Below are 22,482 nucleotides of genomic sequence, written 5' to 3' on the forward strand. Positions count from 1 at the left end.
TGATAATCAGGAAGATTGGCATCTTACCATTAGATGAGTTTGATTTAAAGGAGTTGTCCGACATAAACTCAAAAAATTTTGGTAAGCTAATCTGTGCTGTATTGTCATATAAAACATTCCTACATTGTTATTTTTGGTTTTCTAACTTTTGTTCCTCTTGAATTATCCCTTTATTCTCTGCAGCTCTTTGTTTACATTCAGCTCCAGCAAACTGACCACTTCCTGTGCTAAATCTCACAGTCAAAGCAGTCACCGCCCAGCCTCACTGTCCAGCCTCGCCCCCTGCCCACCCTCTGCACACACATTCCCTGTCAGTATTCTGCCCCAGTACTGACCTGTTATCACTCTAGCATTGGAAATAACAGCCCCACATAGGGCTCTGCAACCCCCACCACATCGGGCTCTGCACCGCACACACACATAGGGCTCTGCACCCCCCACCACATCGGGCTCTGCACTCCCCACACACACATCGGGCTCTGCACCGTACACACACATAGGGCTCTGCACCGCCCACCACATCGGGCTCTGAACCGCACACACATATAGGGCTCTGCACCGCACACACACATAGTGCTCTGCACCGCACACACACATAGGGCTCTGCACCGCACACACACATAGGGCTCTGCACCCCACACACACATAGGGCTCTGCACCGCACACACATAGGGCTCTGCACCGCACACACACATCGGGCTCTGCACTCCCCACACACACATCGGGCTCTGCACTCCCCACACACACATCGGGCTCTGCACCCCCCACCACATCGGGCTCTGCACCGCACACACACATAGGGCTCTGCACCCCCCACCACATCGGGCTCTGCACTCCCCACACACACATCGGGCTCTGCACCGTACACACACATAGGGCTCTGCACCGCCCACCACATCGGGCTCTGAACCACACACACATATAGGGCTCTGCACCGCACACACACATAGTGCTCTGCACCGCACACACACATAGGGCTCTGCACCCCACACACACATAGGGCTCTGCACTGCACACACATAGGGCTCTGCACCGCACACACACATCGGGCTCTGCACTCCCCACACACACATCGGGCTCTGCACTCCCCACACACACATCGGGCTCTGCACCGCACACACACATAGGGCTCTGAACCACACACACACATCGGGCTCTGCACCACACACACACATCGGGCTCTGCACTCCCCACACACACATCGGACTCTGCACCGCACACACACATCGGGCTCTGTGCTGCACACACACATAGGGCTCTGCACCACACACCACATTGGGCTCTGCACCGCACACCACATTGGGCTCTGCACCGCACACCACATTGGGCTCTGCACCCCTCCCCTCCCCCCCACCCACACGACGCTCTGTACCGACACCCTCCCCCATCGTTCTGTACCGACTTCCCCTACCCCCATAGGGAACACATGTAGGGAATACATACTCACCCCTCCTCGGTCCCCACCGCTCCTGCACTTTCGTCCGCTGTCTGGTCTGGACATATCAGCACAGTAGTGACGTCACCGCTGTCCTGAACTGTCAGACACAGACAGCGTAACAGTGATGAGAAGCAGCACAGCGCTTCCTCTTATCAGTGCTTTTAAATGTATTGGCATCATAGATGCCGATACATTTGAATGTGCGATCCTGAGCAGGGGCCCGGTGCTGGCGGTAACATCGTAGGCAGCCACCGCCAGGCCCCTCCCTTCAGCTCACGGGTCCCGCAGCAGTGCCGGGGGAGGTTGCGGGGAGAGTACGGGGTGCGGGGAATGTGTGGGAGGGTGCAGGGAAGGGGGGAGAGGACTCCATGCACTGTACCCGCTCAGCAGGGCGGCAACATGCTGTTCCCGGATTTGCATGTCAACATGGTCCTGCCCATGTTGACATAAAATGATCGGAAGCAGCAAAATCACGGCAGGAGCGGTCATATGACCACTCTGAGCCGGGGGAGAGGGGCTCACAGCAGGGCAGGTAAGCAGTCTCTATCTACTTACCTGCCCCAATGTAGCCCAATAGGGAAATAATAAAAAAAGTTCAAAATAAGCCGGATAACCCCTTTAAACAATCGTCGCTATGAGTCTGCTGGTAAGTCACCATTTTTCGGTGCATACGGCTGCCACCCTCAGTTCTGTGCTTTCAGTAGACAGTTCTTCTAGGGTTCTTGAGGATGAATGATTTTCTTCTCTCTCTTTTTGTAGGACAGGGGGTACAAACAGTACAAGGGTTATGGTCTGGAAGAATGGATGTGGGCACCAGCAACAGAGGTTAATGCCAGTTGATTGGTGCATTCCTTCTAGAGGCTCGTAGAAGGGGGGTACTGTCACAAATGTGTCGCACCCTGCTGAGACCACGGGATCCATTTTATAATCCGCCAATCTTTTATCGTGAGTTGGAGCATATTTAATTCCATTTTGTTATGAGGGGGTTAAGTTATCTTTGATTTCCTTGAGATTAAATGATAGCTGTTAATCTCCACTCTGGAGAAGCTGAGGTATTGTTTCTGTTGCATCTGAGAAGATATCTGCTTGAGTAGCTGTGGACAACTATTTGTTGTGTGCTTCCCCTGTTTGTCTTACCTTCCTTGTGTTCTTTTATTGTAGAGGTGAGACTAGCATTTCACTGGCCTTTGCACTAGTCAGGGCAAGTTGAAGGCCAGCAAGGGCCTGGGCACATGACGATGCACATGAGGAAGGACCCATATAGGGGCATTAGGGAGAGCAGGGATCAACCTCAGATAAGTTTTAGGAGGTGACCCCACTCCCCTCTCCCTAGCACAAGGGCCATCTGTTGTATTGTTTCCCTGGTGTATACCTTGTGTTGCATCATAAATAAAAAGTTGATCTTTATTGGAAATCTATTATAAACCACAGAACAGATAAAAACAGGTGACAGAGTTCATGGTTATCTTACGTGTTTCTGGCAAAACGTCCTTAGCCATAGTATGTAAAAATATGCAACAAGAGTCCATTTATACAAATAGAATCCAATCACAAATGCTCAAGGTAACTAACAATAGTAAATTGACTTGCAGAAATAACATAAATTCCACCTTCTAAAAAATAAAACAAAATACAAAAAATACATGAAAGAAATATAAGAAAACAGATAATAAATACAGCAATAAATATAGAAACGATAATTGTTAATATCAGAATATAAAAAAGACATATAGCAGAGCATCTTACTAACATCAATAATAAAAATATCACATACTCTGGAGCAACCAAACATTTTGTTAACGTCCATAACTGAGATTTGTCATATTTTATTTTCTATGGAATCGAAAGAGTTAAATGTCTGGATAGGGGCAATATCTGACAGAAATATCTTACAACCATGAGGAATATTGGATTCTCAGTTTGGACACTAAACATCCCGTTGTTTGAATTTTAAAAATGATCTTTCCTATATTTATTGATGTATTTATTCTCTGTTATGTTTTATTTCTTTCATGTATGTTTTGTATTTTTGTAAATTTTTTAGAAGATGGAATTTTCTGCAACTGAGTATTGGTAGTTTCCTTTAGCATTTGTGCAGAGGTGTATCTAGGCTTTCCAGCACCCAGGGCAAGAATTCAGTTTGGTGCCCCCCACCAAGCAATTTGGGTGGTCGTCATGGGACTAATCACTCATATGGGATTTGCAAACTTAGGCTATGTGCCCACGCTAGAATGTCCCTGCGGATGTTTTTGCCTGAAAATTCGCGACTTTCGCGGCAAATCCGCACCCGCGGATTTGCCGCGGATTTGCCGCGCATTTACCGCGGATTTGCCGCGGATTTTGATGCGGATTTTTTTTTTTTTTCCCCATTCAAAGCCAAAAATCCGCACCAAATCTGCACCAAACAATTGACATGCTGCAGATTTTTCCGGATCAAAATCCGTGGCAAATCCGCCGCGGAAAAATCCGCAGCATGGGCACAGCATTTCCAAAATGCCATTGAAATGGCTTGGAAGTGCTGCTGCTGCAGATTTTCGGCAAATCCGCGGTAAATCCGCGGCAAAATCCGCGGTAAATCCGCGGTAAATCCTGTAGCGTGGGCACATAGCCTAAAGGGTGCTTTACACGCTGCGACATCGCTAGCGATTGCTAGCGATATCGAGCGCGATAGCACCCGCCCCCGTTGTTCGTGCGACATTTGGTGCTCGCTGCCGTAGCGAACATTATCGCTATGGCAGCGTCACACGCACATACTTTTTCAGCAACATCGCTGTGATCGCCGAACAATCCCTTCCTCAAGGGGGAGGTGCGTTCGACGTCATAGCGACGTCACTGCGGCGTCACTAAGCGGCCGGCCAATAGAAGTGGATTGGCGGAGATGAGTGGGACATAACATCCCGCCCACCTCCTTCCTTCCTCATTGCCGGTGGATGCAGGTAAGGAGATGTTCGTCGTTCCTGCGGTGTCACACATAGCGATGTGTGATGCCGCAGGAACGACGAACAACATCGTACCTGTGGCAGCAGCGATATTAAGGAAAGGAGCGATGTGTCAACGATCACCGTTTTTGAACGATTTTACAATCGTTGATCGTCGCTCCTTGGTGTCACACGCTGCGATGTCGCTACCGGCAACGCCGGATGTGCGTCACCATCAACGTGACCTCGACGATATATCGTTAGCGATGTCACAGCGTGTAAAGCACCCTTTACAGTCCCGTGATGACGAGCTTCTCTTAATAATTTTCTCAATGTTCAATGAGAATCGTATGAAGAAAAGCTAATTGTCAGATGCAAGTATGAAAATCACATATGAGTGGAGTAGCCATGTGGTGACCAGCGAGCAGAGCTGAATTGTGACAGTGGATATATTACATGCGGTCAGAACTGAGGATAATACACTGCTTAATTTTGTAATTAAAGGGGTTGTCCATATTAGGGATGAACGTATCCAGTGACTTTTCGTGACTTCAGGCGTCTGAATTCTTACAACGCATGCTCTGCACACTTTTATCATTCTCCAGTGCCAGTGACGAGAATGGACGATCATGTGAGCACCAGTATGAGATTTGAATACTTCTGGCCACATTCTGGTTTGGTCAGTCAAATCATTTTCATTGAGTGAGGCCATGCAAGTCTGTTCACCACGTGACTACAGCTATATAAATCACATACTTGCTGCTTCGTAACCTCCCACTGTCACCGCCAGCATCAGAGAACCCTGACAGCGTGCAATGTGCGCACTGTAAAAATTCAGAAGTCTTCAGTCACATAGATTGACACACAGAGTGACTGAAGGCTCATCACAAACTTAGACAAACTCTTTAATGCTACGTACTAACAACATAAATAAAAAAATAATAAAGCCTGCTTTACACGTGTCGATATGTCGTGCGATCGCATTTGCGATCACACTCGCCCCCAATCGTTTGTGCGGCACGGGCAATTTGTTGCCCGTGTCACAAAAAGTCGTAATCCCCCGTCACACGTACTAACCTTCCAAACGACCTCGCTGTGGGCAGCGAACATCCTCTTCCTGAAGGGGGAGGGACATTCGACGTCACAGCGACGTCACACAGCGGTCGGCCAATAGAAGCGGAGGGGCGGAGATAAGCGGGACGTAAACATCCCGCCCAACTCCTTCCTTCCGCATTGCCGGCCGGACACAGGTAAGCTGCAGTTCATCATTCCCGGGGTGTCACATGGAGCGACGTGTCGTGTGCTGCTTCGGGAACGATGAAAACCGGAGCTCAGAAGGACGTTTGATTTTTTGAAAATGAGCGGCGTGTCAACGAGCAACGATAAGGTGAGTATTTTTGCTCGTTCACAGTCGATCATTTGTGTTACACGCTACGAAATGTCAAACAAGGCTGGATGTGTGTCACTAACGACGTGACCCCGACGACATATCATTTGATAAATTGTAGCGTGTAACGTGCCCTTAACCCTTGACTTGTCAGACGGCACAAGACTTTATTAAAGAGATTGTCCACTACTTTAACATTGATGGCATTTCCTTAGGGTAGATCCCCAATGTCTGACTGGTCGGCATCCGGCACCTGGCACCCCAGCCAATCGCCTGTTCTAGGTGCCGTGCCGGTGGTGTTAGGTTGCCGGAAGTGCTCAGTTCTGGATCTGCTCCATCTTCTGATAGTGGCAGCAGGTTCCTATTAAAATCAATGAGGCGGATGTGCAGTACCCGGCCGCAGATACTATCAGAGGATGAAGCAGATCCAGAAATAAGAATTTCCGGCCACTTGCACCGAGAACAGCTGATCAGTGGGGGTCCTATTGCACTCACATCAGAAGAAATGCGAAAGTGGGACCAAGGCCTAATGATGGGAAACAGTCAGTATCATAAATAAACATTTACATTCAGGTACCTTATATATGATGTTGCCTCTGAGTCATTTTTTTCTATTCTTCACCCTGTCCTGATGCCATGATGACTTTTCACATTCACATCTCATCTCTGCAGATTTCCATCTTCTCCAGTCTTCCGCAGCACATCCCAATAATGCCCCAGAATAAATAATGGTCCCTCACTGTGTTCTCTGCACAAAATATGACCCACACACTGTCCCTCTTATGGTACATGCCCTCCACACTGCCCTCTCCTTTCCATACTGAACCCACTCTTCATACTGTTCTTTATACTGTGTCCCCTTATACTGCCCAGCCTTTATACTGTGCCTTCTCATCACACTCCCCCTCCTCGCTATGGCCTCACACTGCCTTTTGATACTATCCCCTCTCCATACTACCACCCCTCCTCTACCCAGTCTCTATTCTGTTCACCCTCACATTTTTCTCATCCTTTACTGTCTCCTCACTACCTCCTGCGTGTCCATATACTTTTCCACCTCACTCCCCATCCTGCCCACTTGCTCCTCATACCATGTCATTATTTATTCTGTGTCCTCAAAATTTCTTTCCCATTTGCTACCAATACCATGCCTGTAAACGTCACCCCTCCCTCTCCCCATACATCACCCTTCACCCTCTCTCTCCCCATACATCACCCCTCACCCTCTCTCTCCCCATACATCACCCCTCACCCTCCCTCTTCCCATACATCATCTCTCCCTCTCCCCATACATCACCCTTCACCCTCCCTCTCCCCATACATCACCCCGAAGTCTCTCTCTCCCCATACATCACCCCACATTTTGTCTCTCCCTATACATCACTCCTCATCCTCTCGCTCCCCATGCTGTGTCCAAAGATGCTTCCCCCACCCCATCCTCTCTTCCCATCATACTGTGTCCGAATATAGTTCCCTCTCACCCCTACTGTGTCTATAGATACTGCTCCCTTCCCATTCTTTCTCCTCCATACTGTCTTTAGATACTACCCCATCTCCCCCTCTATCATCTCATACTGTGTCCACTCTCCCCTTCCTCTGTCCCCCCATTCTGTGTGCATAGATACCTCCTCTCTCACCCCATAATGTTCCTTTTCCATGTCTTCAGCTCCACACTGGAGCACTTATCAGCGCTCTCTGCCACCTCTGCGCTGCAGCCCTGACTTCTGTGTCAGCAGTGTAATCAGCTGACCTGATCACATTACAGCCGTCGCTCTGACCCGGAAGTCAGCGCTGGCGTCACCGCTCCAATTGTCCTCACGTCTGACAGATACAAGGACAATTGAGCAGTGGGAGCCGCGCTCTGCAGTTTCTATGAGTGCAGCTGTCAGCGTGACAGCTGTGTTCAGCGAATAGCTGGCTCCCACTACAGCTGCGTCCGGGTCAGATGCCCCGCCAGCCCCCCCTAGATACGCCTCTGATTTGTGATTGGTTTCCAATTCTAGAAATGAACTCCGTGTTACATTTTTTCCATGCTATGACTAAAGACTTTCAGCAAGAAAAAAGTAAGATCACTACAGACTGTCATGTGTTTTTACCCGCTTTATGGTTTTCAATAAATTTTCAATAAAGATCAACTGTTTATTTTATTCCCAGACGGATGTACTGATTACCTCATTTTCTCCTTACCTTAGCTGAGCATGACCAGCCGAATAACAGCACTTGTACAATGATTATTATTCAGCGTCTTGTCACGTTGCTGAGCTCTATTTCTTTTTCTTTTTTTTTTTTTCATGTCCACTGTTGCTGTGAGCTGCCTATATTGCTATATATACAGCATTCATTTTTCTTTTTTCATATATTCATGCTGAAGGATATTTATTATCTTGGATCCTACTTTTTCTCAAACACTCATTTACTGAATCCTGATGCACTGATATAATGCTGACCTGGCTGTCAGTTAGTGCCGGGGTGTAGTTACAGCCATTGCTCACCAAGTACTGAGCGGTGACAGAAAGTGCACAGGCTGCACCTTTATGGCTGAAAACTGGAGGCTGCAGGAAGAAATTAAATGTATTTCTTCTTAGTAGCTGGGCCTCAGTGCAGCAGCTGCATAGCTTTAGAATATTATTAACCTGCAGATTAACCCCATATCTGCAGGTTAAGGCTATGTCTGCACTTTGCTTTTTACCTGCTTTTTACCTGCTTTTTCAACTGCAGCGTTTTAATGCCAAAATGGATGTGTTCTGCTTTTCCAGCATAGTCTATGGGAATTTGGGTTTCTTGTGCGCACTATGCTGTTCAAAATGCGGCTTTTTTGTGGCAGAAATTTGGGCAAAAAACTCTGCTTTGCAGTTCAAAACGCAAATGGCAAAAACAATTGACATGTTGCTTCTTTAAAAAGCAGAGTTTTTGCCCAAATTTCTGCCACAAAATGGCAGCATTTTGAACAGCATAGTGTGCACAAGAAACCCAAATTCCCATAGACTTTGCTTGAAAAGCAGAACACATTAATTTTGGCATTAAAAGGCTGCAGTTGAAAAAGCAGCAAAAAAGCAGGTAAAAAGCAAAGTGCGGACATAGCCTAATAGTGTTTTTGGCATGGCAGGATCCCTTTAAATTTTTATTTTTTTTGCATGTGGTTAAAAACTTTGTTTGCTACTGATATGAAATCAACATGTCTGAGTTATTATACGTGGAAATTTTATTTCTCCCTGGTGGTATCCAGGATAGAATCAAATTAATATTTGCTTGTACCATTTTTTTGTGCAAATATGTAGAGAATGGTAAGTAAATCAGACGCTTCAGAAAGTTTTAGGCTGTTTCAAATCTCTATGACCTATGTGCCAAATTTTGAGCAAATTGGTCAAGTGGTTTGTCTGTAAATTATTATTTTCTTGTATATTCCATGTTTTTTTTTCATAAAAAACTTGAGAATGGTAGGTCTACAGAGCTGAAACATGGCCCAATATGGTAAATTTGGGTAAAATTGATCCAGTTCTTGGCTGTAAATTAATATTTGTGTTATGTTGTGCTGGTGAATATCTTGAGAATTGTAGGTCCTACTGGGCTGAATCCAGATGTAAAATCTTCCAAAGTGCTTGATTTATGATATTTGTGGTTAGATAACTTGGAATAGATGTATTATGATTGTGGCATATACATAGGAATGAGAAATATTTTATCATTATGGAGATTATAGGCTTTTTATACATATGTACCAATAATTTACATAATTGATTGTATTTTTGATGTCATGCATACAGGCTTTATGTCAGTAATGTGTAGTTTAGTCATGCTTGAGAAATCAGACGTTTGAGTCAAAATATCTCTGTCTTATTTGATGTAATGAAGAAGTCCTCTGATTTTTTCAAGGATATTCCAACAGTTTTTCATCAGTGCATGACCCTGGAATTGTTGACTCCGGTCTTCTACACATCTCCTCCCTCCATTCCCATTCTTATCTAAAATAACTACACGGACACCGAATATCTTTGGATAATTCTGGCCATAGCAGCCATTTATTAAACAAAATACATAACCAATAAAATTGCAATATGGTAAGGTCCTTGAAGCTACAAACCCTGGTGATTCCTATAAACCGAACCATAAAACCAACTTGCTCCCAGCCGTTACCCACACTGGCTCAGGCGCACCACACTCTAAGGGTTAATCCTTCGTTAACCCCAACACACCCACAGGGGCCCCGACATCCCGGTCGGAATTCCCCTCAAAATCACAAGGTGACCAGCCATTCTGCCAATGAGGGGATCCATACCCGTATGGATTCCCCGAAACAATTTTAAACCAACTTCAAGGACCCACCAATAAAACGCCACAACGAAGGCACCTTGATGACCTTCAAGTGCGTGAGACCCCCCTCAACCGCAGGGCCCTTTCAATACCTCCCTGCAGGCCGAGGGCCCACAAATCGATCCCCACCGCATTCAAGTGCACCCCATCAGCCAACCAGAATTCCTCCTCTGTCCTTTCCAACTCAACATGCCGGATGAAAACACCCCCATTCCGATTAACAAACTTCGAAATCGCCCTATTAACCTTTGCCCGCGCCTTGTTCAGCCTATCAACAGACCGCGCTTTCCACCAACTCCTTCTCGCCACCATCTCCGACCAAACCAACGTTATCCCTGGGAAGGACACCCATAGCCGTAACAAATCATGCTTGATGTCTTTTATCAAGATTCTAAAAGGCCGTTCCCCTAGATCATTCCCCCCAACATGCAAGACCAAAACTTCAGGAGGCCTGTCTAATCGAGCGTGTCTATGCACCTCTTGTAACACCCTGTTCCACCCTAACCCCCGAACCCCGAGCCATCGTACGAGAGCCACGTCCCTGACGAAACCTAACTGTCTCCCGTTCCTTCTCGCATCCGCTCGCCGGGCTCCCCAATACACGTATGAATGGCCAAGGATCCAGACCAGCGAGGAAGGGGGGGGGAAGGGGTGTTTCTGCAATACAAAATGCACACACAAACAACACCATTTTAGTGCCTTATACCCCCAAACGAAACACAAACACCCAGCCCCCCCCCCCATTCTATTGTAGGGCTTCCTACTTAGTTCCCGACCACCGCCTGGGGGCGGACATACAACTTAAAACGCCCCGACTTCCACCTACCAATCTGCTTAACCGTGTCTTCAGACAAACCACACATAGAGGCCTCTGTTGCCGCCCCGATCCGAAAGGAATGTGATCCGAAAGGCTTCGGATCTAACCCCACGGACTTCAAACATGCCCTGAAAACACTCACAGATTGGTATCGCGATAAAAAAGACCCATCGTCATGACATAACAGGGGGCCATCCACCTTTGGACGGATCTGATCGAAATTTTCAAAATACTTAAGCGGGCACATATCCGATCCCCCAACCACTCCCAAACGGACTCGTCTGCCCACCCCTCGTTGATCAGTTTTAGATTTTCTTATCCAAAATTCGATTCCCCTGTCCATCGCCATAATGTCACCACGACTCAAACCCCCGGGGGACGCCTTACTGGGAGATACCAATTCCCCAACCCGCAGGGCTCCAAAAAATGCCAAGGAAAACGCTAACCTAAACAAACGTTCCTCAAACGGAGATGTACAAACCTCCCGCAACACCCCACCCAGCCGCTCCAATAAGCCAAATGACACCGGTCGTCTACCATCTCGTAGCTTTCGCCCTCTGCGAAACCCCTTCAAGGCCTGGACAACCAAAAAACTCTTAGTTAAATCCTGTAACCCACGCAACCGGAAACCAAATGCTAACCCTGCCACAAAACGATTTACCTTCGCAAAAGACCACCCTGAAACCGCCACCTCCCCCAACTTTTCCAACAATATTCCCAACTTATCCTCCTCAGAAAACTCCCCACCCTGCAACCACTGCTCCCAAAGCACCCATGCTGCCTGATTCGCTGTCCATGTGTTACCCGACAAGGAAGCCCGAATCAGTGGTCCCGCTGCCCGAAGACCACGTTCCAAAGCTGTACTGGGCACTCCAAGCCGCTGGCCTCTGCCTCTGGTGCGCAAACCCGGAACCGATCCCACTGGAAACGAGATAGGGAATCAGCTATTAGGTTCTGAACACCTGGCACATGAGCCGCCGTAACACACGCGTTGATTTGCAAACAAACCAACACCAACTCCCGTAACACCCGAACAACCGGAGGAGAGGACGCCGAAAATGTATTAATCGCCAGCACCACCCCATATTATCACAGTTAAAACGAATCTTCTTGTTCGCCAACTGGTCTCTCCAAAGATGAAGTGCCACCATTATTGGAAAAATTTCCAATAGCGCCACATTTTTTGTCAAGACTTCAGCCGTCCACCTGTCCGGCCACCGACCCACACACCATTGACCCTGGAAAAAAGCTCCAAAACCCGAGCTGCCAGCCGCAGCCGTGAACAACTCCAAGTCGAAATTGTCCACTACGTCCTCCATTAGCAGAGAACGACCGTTGTAGTGCTCCAAAAACTGTCCCCAAACTGCTAAGTCCGCTTTGTGCTCTGCCGATAACCGAATATAATGGTGCGGAGCAAGCACCCCCGCCGTGGCCCTGGCAAGTTGTCGTGAAAAAATCCGACCCATCGGCATCACCCGACAAGCAAAGTTAAGTTTTCCCAGTAGGGACTGAACCTCCCTTAATTGCAACTTCTTTACCCGCCGTGCCCTTGCCACCTCGTCCTTTATCGCAGCAACCTTGTCCTCGGGAAGTCGGACTTCCCAGGCCACTGAATCGATCACAATACCCAGAAAACTTATGCTTGTAGTAGGCCCCATCTTCTCAGGTGCCAAGGGCACCCCAAAGCGGTCCACAACCCACTCCACAGTTGCCAAAATCCCGGCACACTGCGCCGAATCGGCAGGACCTACACACAAAAAGTCATCGAGGTAATGTACCAATGCTGACAAGCCTGAAACGTCCCGAACAACCCACTCCAAAAAAGAACTAAAAGTTTCGAAAAATGCGCATGAGATCGAGCACCCCATGGACAGACAGCGATCTACAAAATAAGCCCCCTCCCAAAAACAACCCAACAACCGGACGCAATCTGGATGCACTGGCAAGAGCCGAAAAGCTGATTCAATATCTGTCTTAGCCATAAGTGCCCCCTTTCCACATTTTTTTTACCCACCTTGTGGCCTCATCGAATGATGTATATACCACCGAACACAGTTCAGCCGGTATCCCGTCATTTACCGACCTACCCCTTGGGTGAGACAGATGGTGAATCAGTCGGAATTTTCATGGCTCCTTTTTTGGCACCACCCCCAACGGCGAGACCACCAGATCGGGAAAAGGAGGGTCCCGGAACGGCCCCGCCATCCTTCCCAAAGCCACTTCCTTGCCTAATTTCTCCGCCACGACCGCCGAATGCTGGTAAGCTGACAAAAGGTTCCTAGTTGCCCCAGGAACATCAAAATCGGGTGCCAGAATTCTGAAACCCTCCCCAAATCCCAACCGCAACACTTCGGCTTTATCCTTATCAGGGTACCTATTTAGGTACGGAAGCATCGTGGCTAAGCTCACCGGTATCAGACCCTTGTGTATGAGTGGTGCCGGGCTTGGATTTGCCTTTCTTAAAGCACTTAGCCGCTCCATGTGATGTCCTGTTGCAATGGGTACAGAGGTGCTTGAACCGGCAGGTGGCCCCGAACTTACATTGCCCCTCATTGAATTGCCAGCACACACCGGGCTTTTGCGATCCCCCCTGACCCTGTTGACTATCGGCACCCTGTGCTCCAGACTGGCCGGCCGACCCGGCCCCGCCATGAAAGGGCTGGCCATACCTAGACGGCGCCATAACCCGCAACCACAACCCGATATCTTTTTGGTCCCATCTTATGGAAGGCCAAACGGCCTTCCGCTGACGAAACTGTTCGTCTTACCTAAGCCAAGTCTGTCCCCCATACACCCTGTAAGCCTCACCTATGGAGTCCATATAGCGAAACAAATGTGAACAGTTCTCCGGCGCCTTTTCACCAATCACGCTCGCCAAAATTGCAAAGGCTTGTAACCAATTATTAAACGTCTGAGGGATCAAGCGCCATCGCCGCTTCTCCTCATCCTCTTTCTTGCTATCCTCCTTTTTTCCTTTGTCCAAATTAAATTTGGCCAACGGAAGGAGGGAAAAGATCTCAACATATTCATCTTTCCAGATCTTTTCCCTCACCTCTTTCTTAAGATGGGAACCCAAGGGGCCCTCAAAACAGACGTAAACCTCGCCACGCGCCCGATCATCTAACTGAATCCTATCCTCCTTATTCTTTTCCGTCTGAACTGACACCGACACCGGGGAAGAAATACCTGCAACTGGCGTTTCACTAATGCCCAGGGCAGGTGGATTAATCCAAGCCCCCACTGGCCCTAAGTGTTCCCCTGCCCCTCAATCCGCTCCAGCAACGTACGCACACTACCTATAAGCTCTCCCAGCTCCCCCCTTCCCGACGCATACCCTCCACCACCCATAGGTACCCCCTGACTAAACCCTGGGTGACCTACATCCCCCCTTGCATTCTGGTCCTGACAATACTGAGCAGACAAGCAAGACATAGAGGCATACTCACCGGGCTGCACGAGGGTAGAGGCCCCGCCAGCCGGACCACCAGACTCCAGACGTCCCTTCAGCTGCTCTGTAGACTCCCGGCTCCTCTCATCCGCTGCCCCGCCGTTGGCCCCTGCCGCCGCAGGGCCGGAAGATCCCTCCGGTCGCTGATCCTGCAGCTGACGTCCGCCTCGCCAGCCGGCTGCAACAGGGAGCTGCCTGCGTTCATCCCACTCCTGCAGTCGCAGCTCCCCCATGCCGCTCCACGGGGCCCCCCCTCCGTTCTGGGCCTCTGTTGATGAGGGCCCTGCACGCCAGGCCCGGTGCACTACCGAACCCAGCCGTCTTGCTCCGCCCCCTCCGCTGGGGCCCGCCCACTCTTCCATCCGTCGCTGCTGACAGGACTCAGGGCGCTCGGCAGGCACATCACCAGAGCGCCCCGCCGCAGCTCCGACAACAGTAGTGGCAGGCCCCGCCCCCAACTCCAGCGGAGGCCTGCTCACCGCCGCTGGGCCCAGCCGCACATTAGAATTCCTCCCAGACCGGGGCCTGCTAGACTTTTTTGCACGTGGCGCCCGGCCTGGAGGGTCCCCGGAGGGGCTTCTGGGGCGTCGCTGGGCCCGGGGAGTCAGCTCAGGAGATAACCGCTCCGGCGGTTTGGACCTACGGAGGCGCCGCCCACGTGGGGGGGGGAAAGTCCCCTCCGCCTCCAGACTCCCTCCGATGATTCCCTGCACTGTCGCCTGCAGCCAGCCTGGAGGACGGTCACCTGCCACAGCTCTCAGCCGCTCCAGAATTTGCTCAACGGTCTCCATAGCTTCAGGTAAGATGGATGCGACTCTTCCTTCATTCAAAGGAGCAGGAAAAGTACCGCTCCTCCCCTTTGGCTATCCAATCATTTCAAAACGGCTCCCTCCCCCTCCCCCTCCTATGACACCCTGACCTCCCCACCAATCAGGGGTCATGCCGGCCTCCGCAAATCCCCGGGGGGGGGCAATGCTCCGTCCTCTCTTTAAAACATAACTGCCATAAGGGGATAGTGTTGAGGTCCCTATTGATAGTAAAGACATTACCTAGTTTCTGGAAAGGTATTTTATATCACCTGTAGAATAATGTACTTTATACTTGTCTTGTATTTGTATCAACAGTAGAATTATTCAGTAATGTAGTAACAGAGGACGTGGCGGTATCAGTTGTCTAGATCACAACTTTTCTTTGTAGAGTACAGGATAAAACAACCGTACCTTGTAGACTGTGAGTCTTCGCGGGCAGGGACCTCTATCCTCCTGTACCTCTCTGTGTCTTGTATTGTTTATGATTATTGTACTTGTCGCTATTATGTATACCCCTTTCACATGTAAAGCGCCATGGAATTGATGGCGCTATAATAATAAATAATAATAATAATAATAATAAAAAAGACTATGAATGTTCTTCAAGGGGTTAGAGATAATTGTATACTTATTTATAACATAGTTCAGTTCCCAGAACTTTTAGGAAAAACTTTTGGATGGTTTCAGTGCCCTCATTGTTCCATGTGGCAGGACATTGAAAACAAACGGTATGACATACATGTATTACTCCATCTGACTTTCCTATAAAGGGCTACTTTTATAGACACAAAGTAAGACTGGGCTTGCAATTCCGCATTTCACGGCCCAATTACAGAACTCAATTTCTTAATTCACGGTGTCGTATATGTCAATGAGGCTGTCTGTCTGGAAATGACAGTCCATATACAGACTATGAGATGCAGATGTGAGAAACCTCAGATGTACAGTTCTCCACTCACCATGCGTAGTTTTGGAGAAAGGACGGTTGCATCTTGAATGATCGCATAAAAACATAGCAGTGAATAAGGCCCCCAGCAGATCATCAGTGATTTTACAGGTATGCTGGTGTTCATCTAGGGAAATAACATACAATTATTAAATCAGTGTCCTTTCTGAACAATGGTTTACTCTACTTTCTCACAAAGTTGTAAGCCCAAATGGCAGAATGGACATGGCATCTATATGTCTATTTCTCGGGATCCCCTGATGAATCAGCCCGTGGGGAAACACGTCGGGGAGAAGTAATTACTGTTTGACTGTAATTGGTGAACTGGGGTAATGTGTGGCAGCCTTGGTATGTGCCCCCCCTTGTGGTTGCTCCCATGCAGTTATTCGTTTGAACACACCAAATGTGTCAATTTCTCTATTTTTAGTCAGCCTTTTTGTCCTGTTAAATTGTATTTTCAGGTAACAAGTGGATATGTGTATTAATTATATTCAACAAGCTTTGTACTACGTCTATTGTCCGTGTTATATGTTTGTATGTCATTAGGGTACCCCGTTTTAACTTTAGAAGTAAAACTTAAGTTTTATGAGTTAAATTCTACCTCTGCTGATCAGGTTCATCTATACATGGTAGTCTTCTTCACTTCCAAAAGACAAAATGGCCTAAAACTGACTTATTTATTGGAAGCATATGTTTCTTTTGTTATTTTTAATAATTTATTGTATCATTTATATACTGCCATATATATAAAACATGGTTAATTAACTATTGTTAAAGAGGACTTTTCTGTGTACTTTAGTGAATACTTTTATTCTTCACAGTATTAACAATTCTGGTGCTTCTTTTCTTTGAACCTTTTCACTCTACTGAGAAGAGCTTTCAACACAAGTATGGCTTTTTATATATTCATCATCATTTGCAGTGAATGTGTTGCTTTTCTGACCATCCTAGTATCCACATTGTTGTTTTCCTCGAGCAGCACGCCAGTTAGCTGAGTTTTGGGCAGACCGCAATGAAAGTTCATTGTGAGCAGCCTGAAGCCGCATTCAAAGCGTAATCCAAAAGAACAAGTTACATAAATGTTCTAGTTATTACATCAGCCTAAATTCAATTGCTAAAAACTTAAATACTGAAACAGCTCTTTGTATCCACTTAATACAGATCAGGGATTATCTTTTGATTTTCCAACAAGCTTATTACAAGCTGCACCAAGAATGCAGGGCCTCAGAGCATGAGAGACCACATTACCTTGACTTGGCCACTTTTCCGTAGTTTCTGGTATATGGACTGGTAGGCAGTCGTCATGATAAAGAGAGGAATTAGATACTCAAAGAGTGCCAGGGGGACGAGGAAGGATATAAAGTTTCTGGTGAAGAAAGAGATGTTTCAGAAACAATCAGTACTGCTGATTTTTTTAGGCTTATTTGCATCAATTTTTACTTACATTCCTCTTTTATGACTGTGTGATCTATACCTTTTAATTCATTCTGACCTAATATTTATACTCCTTAGGCCAATATCCTACAAATGTAATGTGGCTGCAAATCGTAATCTCACTATGGGTCTTATAAGCCAAACAGCACTACAGCTCTTTATTTTTAGTAGTTTTTGTTAGGTAATGTGGTGGCCCCCTCCCAGGCTGTGCACCCTTGTCAACCCATCGTTTCCAGAAAGGTATTATTATGATCTGAAACAGGTTTCCTATCTATTCCCTATTTCATTTGAGACCTGTCTAGGTATATGAAGATGCGACTCATTAGCGTTGGAAACCATCCAAATTGAGGTCACATTAGCGTGTAGTGTAATACAGGAAAGTCCTCCACTTAGAACAAACGTCTGTTAATCAGAGAGACATGCCAGCAGTATCTCTTCTTTGTAAAAACGTCTTCTTCCATGCATTACAAAGCTGGCACTGTCTGTTATCTGACATGCTATACAGAAAGGAGAGAACTTCTTATTGTTTATTCTTCTGTTGCTGTTTGGGGTCTCTGTTACTACCCCCTAAACCCCAAACACAGGAACCTGTCATGTTGTAAGGAGTTTCCAATATAAGTGAAAACCAGGGTCCATTGTATGAGATCAATAGCGATGCAGATGTGTTTAATTGTAAAAAATAGTTTTACCTGTCGGGTTTTGAGTAGTCCAGTGTGCAGCATGTTCTCAAAGGTTCATAGTCATATTCACCCCATCCAAACAGTGGCATCACAGACCAGAAAGCCGCAAACCCCCAGGCAAACAACACCACAGTTATCGATGTACTCCAATGTAACTTGCTACCTGAAAAGTTTTATAAGGAGTTATAACCTAATGATAGGCGCAGAAATACAGTATCATCATAGTGTACCTAAATAGATTGGTTATAAATGTCTGTGATCTGAATGCATGAGCTGTAATTATCTGACTATTGGCTTTCACACTTACGAGTACAGTACTGGTGATAACGATCCCATGCTATGGCAGCACAGGAACTGATACTTGATAGAGCAGCAACAAAACCCTGGAATCCATGAACTTGGCAACCTTCTGACCCATAGGGCCAATACCTGCAAAGTTAAATGAAAGTAGTAATCCAGGCATTTCTTTCTTTCTCCTATGGCAACATAATAACATGTAAAGCGCCATGGAATAAATGGCGCTATAATAATAATAATAATTATTATTATTAATAATAATAATTAAGGAGAAAGTATTAATAACATTATTCGGCCCCCTTCACACGTCCGTGTTTTTAGTATGTGTTGTGTCAGTTTTCTCATGTACTGGAGATGAGTTCACATGTATGCTCTTTAAATTCTCTGTTGATCGTCACACCTCTGTACTTTCATTTGGATCTTGTCCATTCTTTACCATCAACTGTAATGAGAAGGGTTAACAGAAGTCTATGGGTCCGTGAAACATATGTACGACACACGGATGACATGCGTGTGACATCTATGTGCCGTCCATGTGACACATAACAGAATTAAATGCATTCAGGAAATTCATGTTTTTATGTGTTAAAGATGTGCAAAAATGATAGATGGAGAGAGATAGATGAGATAGATGATAGATAGCTAATAGATTTAACCGCTATTAACCAAATAAATAAATAATTAACCAAAAGAAAAAAAATGATGTGGGCTTCCCCTTTGATAACCAGCAAACGTAAAACAGACAGCTGCGGGCTGATATCAGGCTGGGAAAGACCATGGTTATTGGATCCTTCCCAGACTAAAAATACCAGCCCACAGCCACCCCAGAAGTGGATTATCACATTAAATATGTTAATTCTGGGCCTTAGCCTTGGTGTAGTGGTAGTTGGGGTAAAGGTTTTTGGGGTTGATGTCAGCTGTGTAGTGTAGGTTGGCACCAGGAACCACGATCTTTCCCAACCTGATAACGTCAGCTCACAGCTATCTTCTTTAAGGCTGCTTTACACACAGCGACATCACTAGCGATGTCGCTCATGAAAGCACCCGCCCCCGTCGTTTGTGCATCACGGGCAAATCGCTGCCCATGGCGCACAATATCACTAGTACCCGTCACACATACTTACCTGCCTAACGACGTCGCTGTGGCCGGCGAACTGCCTCTTTTCTAAGGGGGCGGTTCGTGCGGCATCACAGCGACGTCACACAGTAGGCATCCAATTGAAGCGGAAGGGCGGAGAGCAGCCGCAGGAAATTCACACTCACTTTGTTGCCGGAGGACGCAGGTATGGTGTTGTTCGTCGTTCCTGGGGTGTCACACATAGCGATGTGTGCTGCCTCAGGAATGACGAACAACCTGCGTCCTGCACCATCAACGATATTTGGGATTTGAACGACATGTCAACGATCGATTAGGTGAGTATTTTTGATCATTAGCAGTCGCTCGTATGTGTCACACGCAACGACGTCGCTAAAGAGGCCAGATGTGCGTCACGAATTCTGTGACCCAAACGACATCTCGTTAGCAATATTGTTGTGTGCAAAGCCCCCTTAACGTTTGCTGGTTGTCAATTCTATCTATCTATCTATCTTTTTCTATGCATATTATTGATCTATCTATTAATCTGCATATTATCTATCGTTGCTTATCTTTAACACATAAAAAACATTAACTTCAATGCCATGCATTTTTTTCTGGTACTTGTCACATGGATGTCACCTGGATTTCAAAATCCACACTTGTTCAACAAAGTCAACCTTTCCCACATGCTAATTTATCTATTAACTTGATACCAATAATCATTATGTACACATCAAGACTTTTTTTTTACCATTGCTACTTTGCTATTTTGTAATTTGAAAGTTTGACTAATATAGAATACATAATCAGAGTCGGGTCACTTTCCTAGCAGCTGTACACGGCCGACTGCCTGCTGCATAATGTCATTACAACACATGGACGTGTGTGGCTGTGTCTCGCGTACTGTGATTCGGCTGTGATCCGACCCATCATACAGTAGACATGGGCATGCACAGTTCACTGTGCGCAGCCATGTGTGTTATAATGACGTCATGTAGCATGCGCTGACTCCTTCCCGCCGAAGAGGAGCATCAAACAAGTATGCGGGCCGCACAGCAAGCAAGAGAAATGTCCACAATCATTCAAAATAAACTCACCCTCGTATGTGTGTATGTCTCTTTGTATATGAGTGTGTTTGTCTATTTATGTATGTGTATGTTTATATATTTGTGAATGTCTTCAAATATGTATATGCTTCTATGTGAATATATCTGTATAGGTGTCTGCACATCTGTATGTGTACATATCTGTACGCCGTGTGTGCATGACTGTGCACTATGTGTGCACGCATGTACTATGTGTGTGTGCACATCTCTATGCTGTGTGGGTGCACATCTATATGTCGTGTGGATACATGCCTGTACACCATGGGGGAGCACGTCTGTATGCCGTGTGGATGCACGCTTGTAAGCCGTGTGGATGCATGTCTGTATGTCGTGTGGGTGCACGTCTGTATGTCGTGTGGGTGCACATCTGTATGCCTTGTTAATGCACGTCTGTACGCCGTGTGGATGTACATCTGTAAGCCGTGTGGATGCACATCTGTAAGCTGTGTGGGTGCACATCTATATTTCGTGTAGATGTATGCCTATACACCATGGGGGTGCACGTCTTTATGCCGTGTGGATGCACATCTGAAAGCTATGTGGATGTGTCGCGGGAGGCGGGGTGCCGTGCTTGCTAATGCTCGGGTCCGGCGCTGCTGCTGCGGCTGCTCGGTGGCTCGAGCGGTGGGCCGGATACGGGGACTCGAGCGGCGCTCCTCGCCCGTGAGTGAAAGGGGTAGTTTGGTTTGGGGATTTAGTCCGTGACGCCACCCATGGGTTGTGGTGAGGTTGGGCACCACCGCTGCTGGTGACGGGGATCCCGGGAGCGATGGTAGGGAGCAGCTGGGATGTTGTTTTCCCCCTCCGTGGGTAGGGGTTGGTGGTCCCGGGGCCCGGTGAGGTGACGGGGAGGCAGGGTTGGCGAGGTGCAGGGTCGCGGGGACAGTGCAGCGCGGTGCCGGATGGCACGGTTGTACTCACTCAGCCACAAATATACGCAAAGTCTCTGGTAAACCAAACGGCTGGATGGACGGGTCCCGCAGCCGGCTGCTGTGGCTTCTCCTGGACGATTGGTGGTGGCTGCCTTTCCCTGCACCTTTGTGTATGTTCGTCTCCGATGGCTTCCCACTGTTAGCCCACTCCCCAGCGTATATATGTGCCGGAGGAGCCCTTTTGCCCGCAGGCTCTGGCCCTTGGAACTCTAGCTGTGGCGGTAGCTGTATTTCCTTCTGCTGGTTGGACGGTTGCCTTCTATCGGGACTTGACTGCTAGGAAACCCCTGGGGTTCCGGTCACTAACGGATTTGACCTTCAACAGCAACTCCAAGCCTGGTCAGGGTCCGCAGGCCCTGCCTGTGTGTGCTGGCTTCACTTCATTCCCCGGTTCGGTACCAGCGGGCCACCGCCCCTCCCCGGTCCTACGGTTCCGCGTTGAGCTGCCTCTCCTGCAGACAGCCACCACCGTCTGCCAACCTTGCTCTTAGTGCCCGGGCCGCACACCCGGACACGGTCAGTTTACTCCTCACTCTTCCACTTCCCTAACTGAACTGCCCTGCTTTCCTTTCCCGCCTCCAGGACTGTGAACTCCTCAGTGGGTGGGGCCAACCGCCTGGCTCCACCCCACCTGGTGTGGACAACAGCCCTTGGAGGGAGGCAACAAGGATTTTGTGTCTGGCTGATGTGCCTGTCTCGGGGTGGGGGTGTGTGTTGTAGTACCTGTGAGGACCTAGCTAGTCCAGGCGCCACAAATGCATATCTATAAGCCATGTGGTAGCACGTCTGTACGCCATGTGGATGCAAATCTGTAAGCTGTGTGGATACACATATGTAAGCCATATGGATGCACATATGTAAGCCGTGTGAATGTATGAACT

The 22,482-nt window shown here is 47.6% G+C and overlaps 1 protein-coding gene across 1 annotated transcript in view; it reads right to left on the bottom strand.

Moving 5' to 3' along the window:
• The window catches only part of RGR (retinal G protein coupled receptor), a 41,994-nt gene that overhangs the window by 12,615 nt on the left and 6,897 nt on the right, over positions 1-22,482 (bottom strand). Inside the window, exons 3-6 of the mRNA XM_075347296.1 lie at positions 18,496-18,617; positions 18,198-18,351; positions 17,323-17,440; positions 16,088-16,201 (exon numbers count right to left, since the gene is read on the bottom strand). Coding sequence (XP_075203411.1) covers positions 16,088-16,201; positions 17,323-17,440; positions 18,198-18,351; positions 18,496-18,617 — 508 coding nt within the window. The remainder of the gene's footprint in view (positions 1-16,087; positions 16,202-17,322; positions 17,441-18,197; positions 18,352-18,495; positions 18,618-22,482) is intronic.

The sequence above is a fragment of the Anomaloglossus baeobatrachus genome, chromosome 5 (genome assembly GCF_048569485.1).
Source record: "Anomaloglossus baeobatrachus isolate aAnoBae1 chromosome 5, aAnoBae1.hap1, whole genome shotgun sequence".
Taxonomy (NCBI): Eukaryota; Metazoa; Chordata; class Amphibia; order Anura; family Aromobatidae; genus Anomaloglossus; species Anomaloglossus baeobatrachus.